At 41.1% G+C, this 17574-nt stretch overlaps 2 protein-coding genes across 2 annotated transcripts; both read left to right on the plus strand.

The window, feature by feature from the left end:
- The first annotated feature begins 305 nt into the window (after positions 1–305).
- On the plus strand, positions 306–7444 carry LOC147333852 (asialoglycoprotein receptor 1-like). Its single transcript, XM_086271087.1, has 8 exons — positions 306–456; positions 575–682; positions 2004–2093; positions 2178–2243; positions 2342–2434; positions 3178–3332; positions 3577–3686; positions 6460–7444. The coding sequence occupies exons 1-8, from the start codon at positions 399–401 to the stop codon at positions 6614–6616; spliced, it is 837 nt and encodes a 278-aa protein (XP_086127213.1). The 5' UTR covers positions 306–398; the 3' UTR covers positions 6617–7444.
- A 350-nt stretch (positions 7445–7794) lies between these two features.
- On the plus strand, positions 7795–13209 carry LOC147333853 (C-type lectin domain family 10 member A-like). The gene is made up of 8 exons (XM_086270939.1): positions 7795–7953; positions 8041–8148; positions 9512–9601; positions 9687–9752; positions 9844–9936; positions 10621–10775; positions 10989–11098; positions 12853–13209. Exons 1-8 carry the CDS (start codon positions 7896–7898, stop codon positions 13007–13009), a joined length of 837 nt encoding a protein of 278 aa, XP_086127065.1. The 5' UTR covers positions 7795–7895; the 3' UTR covers positions 13010–13209.
- The last annotated feature ends 4365 nt before the right edge of the window (positions 13210–17574 follow it).

Raw genomic sequence — 17574 nt, forward strand, 5'->3', positions numbered from 1 at the left:
TCTTCTAAATAATAGTCTTCAGTTGCTAACAAGCGTTGTGAATAAAAATTCTTTTGGTGCACCGCACTTCAAGCCTCTGGTTTTGCATCTGCACTTGAGTCCATCCCATTTCCACGGGCCACTGTGCCGTTACAGATGTTCTGGACGGAGGGAAGAGAAGTACCCACGATCTTCTCCACTGCTCTCTCTACCTGCTGCACTGGGTCCTGTATGGCTCCTGCAGGACCCACAAACACACACACACAGGTGGTGTTTTCCAGTGCAAAGTGCAGCTCGTGGCCAATGACCTGAGGCTCTGTGTTTGGACAGTTCGCCTGTTTGTTCATTGGGGACTGGATGAAGACGAAGTCAGACGCACGCCATTTCACACAGAGACAGACCCAGAGACCAGAATCGCCATGACAACTGAATACCATGACAATGTGGACGAAGGAATGAGCAATTTCTGGAACAAAGGTGTCTGTCTGTGTGTCCACCTGTCTGTGCGTCCACCTGTCTGTGCGTCCACCTGTCTGTGCGTCCACCTGTCTGTGCGTTCTGTAAAATGAAAAACTCATGTCCTATTTGTCCGCAGAGCCTCGTACTGTCGATTTCTCCAGGTTCTCCAGGTACAGACGATGGCTCTTTCCTGCTCTGACGGCTGCTCTCCTCCTGATTCTGATCATAGCTCTGGGAGCCAGCAGTGAGTACACTCAGGACACAATAGGGCCAATAGGGTCACTATTTATCAAAATAGACACCTAAAACACAAGTGTGTAGATTTTCCTGTCTGGCCTGCAGTGCTGTTTATCCTTTTGGATTTTTCCAAGTGTGAGCTGCCCACTTTAGGAGAAATTGACTTTAGAGGTGTCTGGCTTCACTTCAGCCACAATATAGTGAAATGATGCTCAGGTTGTTGCTCTGAAGGTGTAAAACATTAGTTTGTGGGCAGTGACTGACCCCCAAACCAGCATTTTCTTGTTTCTTTCATGAAACTCTTTTCTGTGTATTGTCTACCTTAATCAACCAAAAGACTGGAAACTTTCTCTCTCAGGAACTTTGTTCTCAGCTAGTTGACACTTTCCTCCTGACTGTTGCAGGGATGTGCAGAGATGTTTAAAAGGGCGAATACTCAAAGTTAAAAATCAGCATGAATAACAACAACCCACATTCATCAACAAACTAATATTGAATCACATCATACTATGTCACTGTCATCAGGTGGGGACAAGGCGTAGCCTATGTTTACCTGATGGGTACAGTGTTGCTGTTGAGGGTTTGCTGCTGCTCCTGATCTGAGACTGTAGACATTAGAAAGTCCATAGGAGAGATGGTAGCTGATTAAACAAGTGTTATGAGATAATGCAAAGTGCAAAGATTGATGACAGCACTCAGAACCATAAGGCAACAAAACTGTGAGAAATAAATTAGACTCTGCTTGTGAATCACTCTTTGCCTCTCTTCCTCCTTCATCTCCTCATCTCATCTATCACTGTCCACTTTCTGTCCATCTGAGAACAAGGCACAACCTGCTATTCAGTTAAACTATTTTTTAATTATCAACATTTAAACTCTTGCACCTAATCCATAATAAAGTAATGATATAAAAATGTTATAGAACCAGAACATTGTGTTTATTATTGTTTTTATACTTGAATACCTCTGCAATGCAAAACCTGCAGAGGTATTCAATGCAAAAAAGAGCACAGTTATTGTGACTGTGCTCTTTGTGATCCAGCTGCTGAGGGATCCACTGCCTTTAGTTTCACACAGCTCCTACTGTTTCCTCTCTCTCTCTCTCTCTCTCTCTCTCTCTCTCTCTCTCTATATATATATATATATATATATAGATATATATATATATAGATATATATATATATATATATAGAGAGAGAGAGAGAGAGAGAGAGAGATACATATATAAATGCCAGTATCCAGGAGAAAAAATATGAAGTACTTCTTGTTGGTTTGAGGAAAATAGTCATTTATTTATAAAAAAAAAATTTATGTCTGTGTGTTTACAGACACATCGACATGGAACCGGTTGTGGTCTGCAGAGAAAAGTGTTTCTAATCTGACTGAATCACTGAGGGACACACAGCAGCTCACCAAAGGTAGCTCAGATGTACTCATACTGCGTTACTCAATTGCTGTCCTTTCTACTTAACACTCTGTAATTTCCTGTTTTTCTGCAATAGATACAGCAAAAGAAGTTTTGTCAATGAAGTTTGCTCTGGAGAACAGCAAGGACCAGCTGGCATCAGGTGGAAACTCTGCAAAGCAACATTTCATATCCATAAACACCAAAAAGTACTTTTATTAACACTGTGCATACCTGTGCTTTGTGTGTGCAATTCCTCAGTATCAGAGGCACTGAGGCAGCTCTCAGCTCTGGACGCTCTCCGCAGGACGGTCGCTGAACTAAAATGTTCCTTAGAACGCTTGGTCAACAACGGTACACAGCTCCTGTCTAATCCTGTTCCCTCTGTGTCATTTAACAAGGTTGTTCTCATAGTTTCAAGCTTGTGCAACACCTTTACTAGAGAAGAAACCTGTGTATGAATGGCAGTGTCATCGGCATAGACGTACATTTTGCTTTCTAGGTTTTGCAAAGTTGTTCCTTCCTTCACAATAGTCCCCCCCATAAGCATCTTATCTCTGAGTCTGAGGCATCTGATGAGCTCAGACTAACTTCAGACACCTGCAGGCATTACTGGAAGGTTTAAACAGGTTCTTGAAGCTAAAAAAGAAAAGAAAAATTCATGTTTCTTTGTATAAACTGTAACAAGCTAAGGCAGAAAGGTTTTGTCTCTCTGGGGGGAGCGAGGTCTTATGAGGAAATTAGTAACTAAATCGTGTTATTTCCTAATTTAAGATTTGTATTAAGCTCTCCAATTGTTCCATTTGTTTATTATATTTATTTGTTATTATTTGTTTGGCCTTATTTTATTTTAGAATTTTCTTAACCATGTGATTGTGTGCTTTCGTCCACTGATCTCTTTTGAAAAGGATGATGTTAATCTCATCATATTTCTTGACTAAAAATATGTTTTTCTAAAACTAGTTCTCACAGCGACTGTCTAACATCTCCTAGGACTGTCCCCTGTTAAAGAAGGTCTCCAATATCTAAAAGTGTATTTTTGAAATGACTCTTATAAAACATGGAAACCAGACACTCTCTGTCTGTCCGTCTGTCAGGCACGACAGCACACGGCTGTTGTCCTCTGAATTGGGATTCTTTCGGCACCAACTGCTACTTATTCAGTACCACGCCATTATCGTGGCACGATGCCAGAGACTGGTGTAATGGACACGAATCTCACTTGGTCATTCTTCTCACTGACGAGGAGTGGGTGAGTTGGCTGGCCCTCTCATCTGTTTGCACTGACGCTCAACTTTGTGATGCATCTTAAACACACTGTCACCTCAACAGGAGCTCTTTTGTGATGAGCTAATCAATAAAAGCCGAACTATAACTCATGTATGTGACTGGGGGAGGAGCCTGTATTGATCAAAGGATCAATACAGGCTCCTCCCCTTTCCCCCTTTTTTATTGAAACTGAAAATTTGAGTTTTCTCTCCGTCTGCCTTTAACAGGATTTTGTGATCCAGCGTAGCGCGGGCTCCTTCCACTGGGTGGGTCTGACTGATGAGAGGACTGGGCAGTGGGAGTGGGTCAACCAGACACCCTACATCATGAACCGGAGGTAAGCTGTTACACTTAAAAAAAAAAAACCAAAAAAACGCTAATGGTATACATGCGAGAAAATGAGGCGTTGTGTTTTTTGTTCTAAGTTCTAAGAGAACTTTTAGTGCTCCATAAGGCAGTGTTCTCTAACCTTTTGGAGCCATGGCACAGATTTCACATTATAAAACTCACAGCGCACCACCAAACAAATGTCACAAAAAAGATATTGATACATTTTCCTTGAGGACCAAGCATCGCGGAATTGGCTCGGTTTGTCCCCAGTATACCTTTTTTGCTTTCTTCTGATCAGTGCTCATGTTGTTGTTGTTGTTTTGTTTGTTTTTTAAAAATTGGGCATAGTTCTAATAGTTATTCTTGTTCATTTATAAACAGTTTTAGAAATAAAATAAATTTCTAAAAACATGAAATGTCATGAATCAATAATATCAGGACGGCATCAACAACATTTTCTATTTACATTAACGGCTTACCCTGTGTCAAAAAGTCATCACTCTCAGATATAGAGGTCACAGGTACTTGGTGGACCACAGGGGAAACAATAGAGTTTATGGAGTCAAACAGTATTTGGAATTTCTCTTGCTTGATTAGATGAGAAAATTTTCCTGATCTGGCTGTTTTTATGGTTTCATATATGGAAACCCAAAGTTCCCTAAGGTGGAGCCTGTGAACTTCGAGTTTAGTTGATTTCCAAAGGCGTTCTACTTTCCTACAGATTCTTTCAACCTTCATTACATCATCATTTATCCATGGATGAGCTCTTTTTGAGGCAGCAAAGACAGATTTCATAGGTGCCATCGAATTTAAACTCTCCAAGCAGTGATTCTTAAAACACTGTGTAGCAACATCAGCATCAGTGCAGCCACTGATCACATGAGGGTCCAACAATTTAGAAAACTCCAAAGCAACATCCTGATTTATGGAACATGAAATTAGAAGGTGGTGTGTACAGAGGGAAGCTAAGACTAAAAGTAACACAGGAATGGTCACTCACTTGTACGTCCTTAACACAGTTGTGTCTAAGCCAAGAGAAAACACAAGGTCCAAGGTGTGGCCTTTAACATGGGTGGGTCCAGAGACATGCTGAATAGAATTAAAAGAGTCTGTAATGGATAGAAAGTGAGAGGCCATGCTACAGCTAAGATCATCCACGTGGAGGTTTAATCCCCAAACATTAAGACCATCTCCAGTTTAATAATGGAAGATAAAAAGTCGGTAAAATCTTGAATAAAAACACCAGCGGGGCCGGGAGGGCGGTAAATTAAAACACAATTAAATATATCTGTTGTACCAACCTTAGGAGTTGTGACTCAAAGGAAGGGAAAAACTCAGAGTCCATAGCCCTGCAAGTGAAATTGTCTCGGTGAACAGTGACCAGACCACCACCACGTCCAAACGCGGAGTCCGAATGAAGCGACAGCCGACCAGACAGAGCTCATTCAGGTGGATACATTCATTCTCCTGCTGCCAAGATTCTGTGAGAAACAGGAAGTCCATACTAATACTGCTAAAAAAGTCATTCAGTGCAAATGATTTGTTGGCTATGGAGCGAGCATTTAGGAGAGCGATCTGAAGCAGAGGTTACAGGCTGACATCATCAACAGCTGATTGACAGCAGTCACCTGGAATGAGGACGTAGTCTCCCGGTACCCCTGATTGTGACAATATTCATTGCGGGACAATGATTTTTAAAGAATACTAATTGTAGTATGAATAGATTTAATAGACATTTTACGTAGACTCACCACTGCCTAAATAGAACAGACTGGCAGTATTCATTCCCATCATCACCAAGTGTTTGCAGAGGCTGCTCAAAAAATCAATATTAGCTTAAGGAAACAAAGACGTGCTTTTTTCCACTAACTATCAAAGAGTATGAAGTGGAGAGGATGTCCTGATTTATGTTTATGAGGACCTCACATGGTCTTTTTAAAGGCACCTACAAAGAGTATGTCACAAATAGTACGCAAAGGACAAAAGGAAAAGTGACCAGAGAGCCATAATCATGGAAAATCATCAGACATCAGCATTAAGTGGCATCTTCAGGACTAACCCTTCCTCGTCAGCTGTTCTCGCTGCGGACATCTGAAAGTCTTTCTGCAGGACTGACTGCAACTCCTCAAATGAGCAGATGATCTGTTAGCTGTTTGACAACTACTCTTTCAAGGAAGAGTAGAGGAAGGTTGGAGATTGGCCTATAATTAGCTAAGACAGCTGGGTCTAGGGATGGCTTTTTAAGTAAAGGTTTAACTACAGCCAGCCTGTGGTACATAGCGATTATTATTAGGACCTTCATAGTCCAGACCTCCAGGCAGGAAGAAACATCCTCTTCATTTCGTTACTGAACTGAAGTCCCAGAAAACCTCAGGCGCTTCATGTCACATCTACATTATTATAATCTCAGGGGTACACCACTAACGATTATATTTACATTATACTGGTCATACTTTTATGTGTGTTTGGGGATAACTGTACCTAACTGCACGATTGCATAAGTGTTTGAGGATTGGGAGTGGGTGGATGAGCGGAGCCCAGGTTTGCTTCAGTATGCTCTTGTCTGACTTTGGTTTTTTCAAAATTTGTTTTTATTGCCTAAACCTAATATAAAGTTTTAAATGCCTACATATAACCAAGAGGTTTCATATCCTAAATCAAAGTCTAAAACGTTTGTCCAGAAACGGTAACCAGTAGACCAGTAGAGCATAAAGAGGAATTATTATCAGTCAGTGCTCCACAGGAATTACACATAAACATCTTTGTGCATGTTTTTCAAGGCGGTGGAAACCTGGGCAGCCCGACAACTGGGCCCATCATGGTCTAGGACCTGGGAATGAAGACTGTGCTCACCTTCACAATGATGGACGCCTGAACGACCGGCACTGCTCCATCAAAGAACGCTTCATCTGTCAGAAAGACAACCTGAGAGTCTGAACACACCTGCAGGCCTGACTCCGCCCACTGCAGAATAAAAGGAACCTCTCCAATTAAAGCACTGGGTAGAAAAACAATGAGAACTTCTAATACAATCAGGAAATTCCACTCTGTGGACTTCCTCTTTCATGTAGAGTTCTTTCAAAATATTCCAGAATTAATAAATGCAACATAGCATATTTAGAAACAGTCCACGTATCCTATACAAACACACTTCAGACCATCTCTACATCTCTCATTGTAAAGCCTATTCTTTTTTTTTTTTTAAATCAATTTTAAAATTTAAGAGGTCCAGTCTTAGAACATTTCCTCAAATTTCCAGACTATGATAAAGTTCTACATTATTGTCAGAGGGGAAACATTGGAGTTGTAGCCAGAATTCAGTTTATTTGCTTTAAGCTTCAAAATAATCCTAATACATTGAAAACCCAAATAAATGAAGATCAGACTCTTGCTCATGTTGACAGAAGCCACATAATGTACATAATGAAACATCCCAAATGTTCTTTAGTAGACATGTAGCTGTGCATTCACTTTCACTGTGAACATGAAGAGATGTCAGATGTACTTTGTTCCATGTAGGCATCCAATGAATCCTCCTATTGATCTTTTATATTGTTTCTCTAAAACACAAATCACATCCATTGAACCTTGCGATCATGTTATTTTGTAAATCACACCTCATTTGTTTATATTTTTCCAGTATGGTGGATAACAGATGCAGCAGTTGATTGAACAGTGTCAGGGAGGAAAGTGTAAGATCTCTAACCGCTGACTGACATGTTGAAGTCAGACATTATGACACACATTAAAATAATTGAAAACAAATCTGTGTCTGTCACTGCTGCTTCTTTACCTTTATTGCCACTGCAACTCAAAAACATTTTAATGATTATCTGTTCATCCGTCACTTTTCCTATTAGTCTGTTTGCAGCTCCAGACTCAGGTATTTTCAGATGTTTGTCCTTTTTTCCATGAAAGTTTAGTTCTTTGTAGTTGTTGATGTAGGTCATCTCAGTGTAGTAATCAGCTAACACACACACACACACACACACACACACACACACACACACACACACACACACACACACACACACACACACACACACACACACACACACACACAGGTGGTGTTTTCCAGTGCAAAGTGCAGCTCGTGGCCAATGACCTGAGGCTCTGTGTTTGGACAGTTCGCCTGTTTGTTCATTGGGGACTGGATGAAGACGAAGTCAGACGCACGCCATTTCACACAGAGACAGACCCAGAGACCAGAATCGCCATGACGACTGAATACCATGACAATGTGGACGAAGAAATGAGCAATTTCTGGAACAAAGGTGCCTGTCTGTGTCCACCTGTCTGTGTGTCCACTTGTCTGTGCGTCTATAAAATGAAAAACTCATGTCCTATTTGTGTGTCCGCAGAGCCTCGTACTGTCGATTTCTCCAGGTTCTCCAGGTACAGACGATGGCTCTTTCCTGCTCTGACGGCTACTCTCCTCGTCATTCTGATCATAGCTCTGGGAGCCAGCAGTGAGTACACTCAGGACACAATAGGGTCACTATTCATTAAAATAGACACCTAAAACACAAGTGTGTAGATTTTCCTGTCTGGCCTGCAGTGCTGTTTATCATTTTGGATTTTTCCAAGTGTGAGCTGCCCACTTTAGGAGATATTGACTTTAGAGGTGTCTGGCTTCACTTCAGCCACAATATAGTGAAATGATGCTCAGGTTGTTGCTCTGAAGGTGTAAAACATACATTAGTTTGTGGGCAGTGACTGACCCAGCATGTTCTTGTTTCTTTCTTGAAACTCTTTTCTGTCTACTGTCTTCCTCTATCAACCAAAAGAGGTGTGTTTTTATCTACACAGTCGTCATTTTCCATCCTAATGACCGGAAACTTTCTCTCAGGAACTTTGTTCTCAGATACTTGACAGTTTCCTTCTGACTGTTGTCGCCTCTGCTGTTTAAATCCATACAAAATTAGGAGTCTGTTAGGCTAAGATGCTATGCTAATCCAGAAGACAGATAGCAATCTAATGTTTCACTCACATTTCCTTGATTTATTCTTTATTGATAATGATTTATATAAGGTCATGCATACTTCAGTTGTTCATCTTGATTGTAAAGTGCTTTATGACTCAGCTGGAGGTCCAGTTGATCAGAACACCACTGCACAGATTTTAACTGGCACCAACAAATATAAAAACATTTTTCTCGTACTGCCAAATTCTGAAGTTGAAATATTGCTAACTGATTTTAAAGCATTCAATGACCTTGCTCAAGGGAGACTCATATTAATGCATGTGCCTGTGTGTTTACTTAGAACAGTGAATGGAGCACTGCTGGTTATCCCAAGGTCTCAGCTAAGTTACTGGGCCTTTTGCTGAGAGAGCTCCCAAACTGGGTTACAGTCAGCCCATTGAGGTCAGAATAGAGATCCAGCTGTGTAATTATAAACTACTGCATTATATAAACATGAAATCTGTGTGGAACAGCTGACCCGTATGATGTGTAGAAGACCACAAAACATTTGTTATTGAAGATACAGTTACCGTGCCATATCAACAAAACAATGACCTTTAAAAAAAACTTCAGAAAGCCTGGAGAACAATAGTTCAAGCTTTTTAAAAGATTACAAAAAGGCTGGCTCCGTGGAGGCAAAAGATAAAGAAAGCAATGGTGCATAATGTGTGCTGCGCCATAAACAGTTAAGCAGATGTAAATAATGAGATCACAAAATAAGGTGAACAACAACAGTAAGTACTTTTATGTAATGGTGAGAATATAGACAAAGATCCTATGAAAAAATGATTAAGTATTTCTTTTCGGTAATGATTTGAAGAAAATAATAATTATTTTATCATTTTTTTTTTATGTCTGTGTGTTTGCAGACACGTCGACATGGAACCGGTTGTGGTCCTCGGAGAAAAGTGTTTCTAATCTGACTGAATCACTGAGGGACACACAGCAGCTCACCAAAGGTAGCTCAGATGTACTCATACTGTGATACCAACTGCTGGCTTTTTCGTCTTTTTCACACTTTAGTTTCCCGTCCTTCTACCACAGATACAGCAAAAGAAGTTTTGTCAATGAAGTTTGCAGTGGAGAACAACAAGGACCAGCTGGCATCAGGTGGAAACTCTGCAGAGCAACACTTTATCCACATTGACACTAGCAAGTAGTTTTATTAACATACCTGTGCTTTGTGTGTGCAATTCCTCAGTATCAGAGGCACTGAGGCAGCTCTCAGTCCTGGACGCTCTCCGCAGGACGGTCGCCGAACTCAAATGTTCTTTAGAACGCTTGGTCAACAACGGTACACAGCTCCTGTCTAATCCTGTTCCCTCTACTTCATTTACTAAAGATGCCCTCACAGTTTTAAGCTTATAGAACAGCTTTACCGTTACTAAAGAAGAAGCCTGTGTATAAATGTGCCTTGGTTCATTGGCCCCCAAGTCATTTATCTCTGAGTCTGAGGCATCTGATGAGCTCAGACTAACTTCAGACACCTGCAGGCATTACTGGAAGGTTTAAACAGGTTCTTGAAGCTAAAAACCAAAATTCATGTTTCTTTGTATAAACTGTAACAAGCTAAGGCAGAAAGGTTTTGTCTCTCTGGGGGGAGCGAGGTCTTATGAGGAAATTACTAACTAAATCGTGTTATTTCCTAATTTAAGATTTGTATTAAGCTCTCCAATTGTTCCATTTGTTTATTATATTTATTTGTTATTATTTGTTTGGCCGTTTTTTATTTTAGAATTTTCTTAACCATGTGATTGTGTGCTTTCATCCACTGATCTTTTTTGAAAAGGATGATGTTAATCTCATCATATTTCTTCACCAAAAATATGTTTTTCTAAAACTAGTTCTCACAGCGACTGTCTAACATCTCCTAGGACTGTCCCCTGTTAAAGAAGGTCTCCAATATCTAAAAGTGTATTTTTGAAATGACTCTTATAAAACATGGAAACCAGACACTCTCTGTCTGTCCGTCTGTCAGGCACGACAGCACACGGCTGTTGTCCTCTGAATTGGGATTCTTTCGGCACCAACTGCTACTTATTCAGTACCACGCCATTATCGTGGCACGATGCCAGAGACTGGTGTAATGGACACGAATCTCACTTGGTCATTCTTCTCACTGACGAGGAGTGGGTGAGTTGGCTGGCCCTCTCATCTGTTTGCACTGACGCTCAACTTTGTGATGCATCTTAAACACACTGTCACCTCAACAGGAGCTCTTTTGTGATGAGCTAATCAATAAAAGCCGAACTATAACTCATGTATGTGACTGAAAAGGGGAGGAGCCTGTATTGATCCTTGATTGAAACTGAAAATTTGAGTTTTCTCTCCGTCTGCCTTTACCAGGATTTTGTGACCCAGCGTAGCGTGGGCTCCTTCCACTGGGTGGGTCTGACTGATGAGAGGACTGGGCAGTGGGAGTGGGTCAACCAGACACCCTACATCATGAACCGGAGGTAAGCTGTTACACTTAAAAAAAAAAAACAACTGATGGTATACATGCAAGAAAATGAGGGGTTGTGTTTTTTGTAGTGCTAATTAGGAAGAGAATGTAATTGTTCTGCCCATTACTCATGCCGGTCTCTTAGACTACCAATCAGGTGGAGTCTCTGATCGATCGTTGCCACTTTACTTCCTGAATGGAAACAACGGTGTTGTATCAGTGCAAAGGCTCGCCACACACCACTCCGCACAGCACACTACGGCAGAACATCCCATTAGCATTCCGCTTTAGCATACAGTTTTACACAATAATAAACAAATGAAGAGTACATAAAACTGATGTTAGACATGTGTCCACCAAGCACTTATTACACTCGGTGCCCATCAGCTAATCAAACATGTTTTATGTGCCTGTACTACTTAGCTATATCGTGTGCGGAACAATACAACTCACCTCTCGTATGGCTACGGCAGACTGGCAGCGATTACTGCAGCCAGCCACGCCGAGAGGGGGGGCGCTGTTTCCCCATTACACTGACATTTGTGGCAAGTGGAATAATACCACATAAACACTGTTACATTTGTTTGGGGTTTTTTTTTTTTTTGCTAAAGGCACCACAGTCCAAGTATGATGAACCTTTTGTTAAAAAAGATGTTTCTTTTGTTTTTTTTTCTAATTGGGCATATTTCTAATCTTTATTCTTGTTCATTTTTAAACACTATTAGGTAATTAATCATGAGTAAAATATCATGAGTCAATATTATCAGGAAACCATCTGCAACATTTTCTATTTACAGTTAACCCAGAGTCATTGTGGGACAATGATTTTTAAAGAATACTAATTGTAGAATGAATAGATTTAATAGACGTTATACTCAGTCCCATCATCACTATCATTATGAGCTTCAGGAAAAACAAAGACATCCTTTTTTCCAATATCAAAAGTTATGAAGTGGCGAGGGTGTCCTGCTTTATGTTTATGAGGAGTTCACATGACCTCACATGTTCTTTTTAATTAAAGAAACGTACAAAGAGTATGTCACACATAGTACGCAAAGGACAAAAGGAAAAGTGTCCAGAGAGCCATAATCATGGAAAATCATCAGACATCAACGTTAAGCGGCATCTTCGGGACTACCACTTCCTCCTCAGCTGTACTCGCTGCTGACATCTGAAAGTCTTTTTGCAGGACCTTCATAGTCCAGACCTCCAGGCAGGAAAAAACAGCCTCTTCATTTTGTTGCTGAACTGAAGTCTCAGTCCTCAAGCACTTCATGTCACATCTACATTATTATAATCTCAGGGGTACACCACTATTATATTTATATCATACTGGTCGTGCTTATGTGTGTTTGGGGATAACTGTAACTACAAATATCCAAAACTTGATTCTGTTCATCTGGACGTAGCGTTTTCAGTGGGAGAAACGTTGAACAGAATCAAGTTTTGGAGATTTCCTTACCTGGATGATTGAGCATGCATCAAGACATAACTATAAATAGTTATTTGGCATTATTGCGTTTTTGTTTGAGAAATTCTGTGCGCATTTTCCCATATAGTTCATTGTATGAGCTGCAAAAATGTTTATAGCGGCTGTGAAGTTGGACTTTTTACCTTGAAAATTTGTGGGAACTGAGTGACTGCTGGAACGAGCCTCAATTGGACATTAGAGGAACTGCAACTTCACGTGCTTTGACGCTGGCTTCTCTTGTCTGTCATGGTGGTTGCAGCTCACCTTAAGACTCACTTTGTATCATTCTTTTGTAGGAGGTGGAAACCTGGGCAGCCTGACGCCTGGACCCATCATGGTCTTGGTCCCGGGGATGAAGACTGCGCTCATCTTCATTCTGATGGACGTCTTAACGATCTGCACTGCTCCAGCAAAATGCGCTTCATCTGTCAGAGGCACACCATGAAGAACTAAACTCAGATGTGAGCTGTGAGCTGACACCATTGAATAGTGTGATTACAAGCTACCAGAATGATCTCTTTCTGCTGTGCTGAGGGAAAGGTCATTAGTGCTTTGCAGTTTGTATGTTGTATCAAAATCTTGATGTATCTAATTTTCCAGAACTCCACTGGTGTCCAAAAATCTAATAAAACACATCATCAATTTCTCTGAAACCTTCCTTCATTATCCCGAACAAACCAAGAGATTAAAAGTTCTTTAAATAGTTCTTTGAATTCCTGAAAGAGTAGCCCAAAGGAAAACTCTCCATGATCCAGATCAAGTGTTGCTTAAGCCAAGTCACTTTTGAGAATTCCTTAATTAAATGATCAGGTTCCTTAAAAAAGTTTTGAACTTGAAGTGCATTAAAAAAGCTCCCAGGAAATCTATGGAATCAGAACGATGCCACCTTGAAACGAAACCGAAAAAAATATTGAAACCGAAAAAAATATTGTAACTGAAATAAATGTACTGAAAAATCTTGTATTGAAACCGAAAAAAAATTGATAGTGAAAAAAAAAAATTAAAACTGTAATTTTTTTGTTTTCGCTTACAATTCTTTCTTTTTTTTCCGTTTCAATCCATTTTTCAGTTTCAATCCATTTTTTTTTCGGTTTCAAACCATTTTTCGGTTTCAATCCATTTTTCAGTTTCAATCAATTTTTTTCGGTTTCAAACCATTTTTTCGGTTTCAAACCATTTTTCGGTTTCAATCCATTTTTCGGTTTCAAACCATTTTTCAGTTTCAATCTGCTGGCACTGTTTTGGCGTCCGGGGGCGCGCTGGGGGGGGGCGGGGTTTCCGGCCCGCATGTATTTGCATACATTATAGAGGCCACTAGTGCTGACCAAGCTGCCATCTTTCTCTCTTCCCGTCTTTCAATGGCTGCTTCAATTTCAGCTTGAACCTCCAAACCGCACGTAAGTAATCATTTTTTGTCATCTTTCCTTGCTGTCCCACTGGACTGGACATTAGTTTAGTTTTTTTAGCTACATCTGGTGAAGTTGTGGTAAAATGCTAGCATTAGCCTATTCGTCGTAGCAAGCTAGCCTGAAGCTAATATTTGCTAAATTTAGGGACACCCGTGTCTCTTCAGGAGTTGGAGGCCGGTGTTCTAGGAGCGGATCTCAGGATCTCAACAGGCAGTGTTGGGCAGTAACCAGTGTTGGGTAAGTTACTTTAAAATAGTAACTTAGTTACATTACTAGTTACTTCTCTCAAAAGTAACTCAGTTACTTCAAGTTACTCGTTACTTTCAAAGTAACTAGTTACTAGGGAAAGTAACTTTGGTTTTACTCAGAATTCTCTTGTTAATGTGTTGCTTCCATAACTTTGCCAGTCTTCTAGCTTGCTTACTTGCCACAAGTGCACTGTGCCACCTGCCAATAGAAAGGAAAAGATAATGTGCATATTTCCACAAGAGAAATCCCACGCCTGGACCGTCGTTGACTGCTGCCATGATTCTAGCCTACGTCACAGTGTCATGTGCGCCTTTTACATCCAACACAAAAACTGCAGTCGTGGTGCTTACGATTGTACTCAGAACTCGGAAATTCTGCCTTCTGAATAGGAAGATGTAGGCAACACCAGACTGCAGACGAGCTGCATACATGGCTGGACTGGGACAGAAAATTGGCCCGGGCATTTTGACTAGAGACCGGCCCACCATTATAGGAAAAATCATAAATCCTTTGAATGAAAATAAACGCTGTTGTGACAGTGATGTACACTGTTCTGATGGTATATGTGCATCAATCTATCAATCGTTTGTTGTAAGATTCAGATAATTATTTTTTACAAGCTAGACATTTTAAATGAGAATAAGAAAGAAAAGTATTTCCTTGTGCCCCCCTTTCCCTGTTAATGCCCTACCTGGCCCCCTGGCAAAACTTTGCTAGACCCGCCCCTGCACAGTTACCAGCTGTCAGCTACTTAGAAAAGGATCCTGGTGTTATTTGTCTCTCAGAAACAGTTCATAACTTCCCTTCAACTCATTCATGTCACCTAAAGGGTAAACCTGTTTCTCCATCACCTGTTCAGCTCTGATGATTCAGTAAGGACATCTCCTGGTTTCATCTTCATGTTTCCCTCTCATCACATAACCAAACCATATCATGACCAGCAGGTTTACAGCTGTGGCTCCAGCAAACATCAGCTGATACTAGAAATTAATATTAAATAAATTCTAACAATAGGTGATCAAGCTTAAACGTGCTGCTGTTGTTTAGCGCGACATCCGCTGGTTTCCTCTTTCTGGCGCAAAGTGGGCGATAAACAAACAAGAGAGAAAAGCCGATCAGCTGATCACTGATCAGTTTTCATGATTGAAGTAGAAACAGGAGAGGGAGGGGGGAGAATGAAAGAAGAAGAGACAGCTGTGCAGCGTAAAGACACAGAATAACTCCAGCTTTGTGTCTTTTTCATTGTAGCTGAATTACGGGACAAACTGTTCCTTTTCACCTCAATAAGAAACGCGTAATATTTTCTCTGAATACCAGACGGGACGGTTGACAACTCTAATAACTTATGAACAAAATAAAGTTCAACATCAGTAACATAGCACCACCCAGCTGTATAGAAACTCCGTCATGCTAGCTAGCACGCAGTACGAAAAAGTCAGCATAACGAAAATAAACTCCAACTAAACTTGGTTCATATCTGACCCAGAGAGACTGCAGGTTATAACTTCTTACCTGAAGTTCAGTTCACACTTGGACCGGCGGCCGCCTCGGGTCTCCTTTCCTCTTGCCTCCCTTTTCCTTCATCCACCTGCTGGCTTCCACCACTTGCTAATGTTATTGAATCTGTGGAAGCTCCGCGACAGCCACCACACGAAGTAACGAGTAACGACCCTATCTAAATCCCAGTAACGACTAACGCGTTCCTGATTTTGGCATAATAACTAGTTACCGTGCTCGTTACCACAATAATAACGTAGTTACTGTAACGCGTTACTTAATAACGCGTTAGTCCCAACACTGGCAGTAACATAATACATGCACCGGCGTTACGTATTTAAAATACAAAATATGAGTAAATGTATCCGTTAGAGTTACTGTTCAATAGGTGATATTGAGAATACAGTTAGTTTGTTGAAATAAATGGATTACATGGCGGTGTTTTCCTGTTTCATACAGTGGGGCAAAAAAGTATTTAGTCAGCCACCGATTGTGCAAGTTCCCCCACCTAAAATGATGACAGAGGTCAGTAATTTGCACCAGAGGTACACTTCAACTGTGAGAGACAGAATGTGAAAAAAAAATCCATGAATTCACATGGTAGGATTTGTAAAGAATTTATTCGTAAATCAGGGTGGAAAATAAGTATTTGGTCAATAACAAAAATACAACTCAATACTTTGTAACATAACCTTTGTTGGCAATAACAGAGGTCAAACGTTTACTATAGGTCTTTACCAGGTTTGCACACACAGTAGCTGGTATTTTGGCCCATTCCTCCATGCAGATCTTCTCGAGAGCAGTGATGTTTTGGGGCTGTGCCAAGCAACACGGACTTTCAACTCCCGCCACAGATTTTCTATGGGGTTGAGGTCTGGAGACTGGCTAGGCCACTCCAGGACTTTCAAATGCTTCTTACAGAGCCACTCCTTTGTTGCCCGGGCGGTGTGTTTTGGATCATTGTCATGTTGGAAGACCCAGCCGCGTTTCATCTTCAAAGTTCTCACTGATGGAAGGAGGTTTTGGCTCAAAATCTCACGATACATGGCCCCATTCATTCTGTCCTTAACACGGATCAGTCGTCCTGTCCTCTTGGCAGAAAAACAGCCCCATAGCATGATGTTTCCACCCCCATGCTTCACAGTAGGTATGGTGTTCTTGGGATGCAACTCAGTATTCTTCGTCCTCCAAACACGACGAGTTGAGTTTATACCAAAAAGTTCTACTTTGGTTTCATCTGACCACATGACATGGCAAACTTCAGATGGGCCTGGACATGCACTGGCTTCAGCAGCGGAACACGTCTGGCACTGCGGGATTTGATTCCCTGCCGTTGTAGTGTGTTACTGATGGTGACCTTTGTTACTTTGGTCCCAGCTCTCTGCAGGTCATTCACCAGGTCCCCCCGTGTGGTTCTGGGATCTTTGCTCACCGTTCTCATGATCATTTTGACCCCACGGGATGAGATCTTGCGTGGAACCCCAGATCGTGGGAGATTATCAGTGGTCTTGTATGTCTTCCATTTTCTGATGATTGCTCCCACAGTTGATTTTTTCACACCAAGCTGCTTGCCTATTGTAGATTCACTCTTCCCAGTCTGGTGCAGGTCTACAATACTTTTCCTGGTGTCCTTCGAAAGCTCTTTGGTCTTGGCCATGGCGGAGTTTGGAGTCTGACTGTTTGAGGCTGTGGACAGGTGTCTTTTATACAGATGATGAGTTCAAACAGGTGCCATTCATACAGGTAACGAGTGGGGGAGAGAAAAGCGTCTTACAGAAGACGTTACAGGTCTGTGAGAGCCAGAGATTTTCCATGTTTGAGGTGACCAAATACTTATTTTCCACCCTGATTTACGAATAAATT

This window comes from Aulonocara sp. 'chitande type north' Nkhata Bay, linkage group LG3 (assembly GCF_057382095.1).
Source record: "Aulonocara sp. 'chitande type north' Nkhata Bay isolate Kocher_YH1m ecotype deep benthic linkage group LG3, A_spYH_male_GT1.1, whole genome shotgun sequence".
NCBI lineage: Eukaryota > Metazoa > Chordata > Actinopteri > Cichliformes > Cichlidae > Aulonocara > Aulonocara sp. 'chitande type north' Nkhata Bay.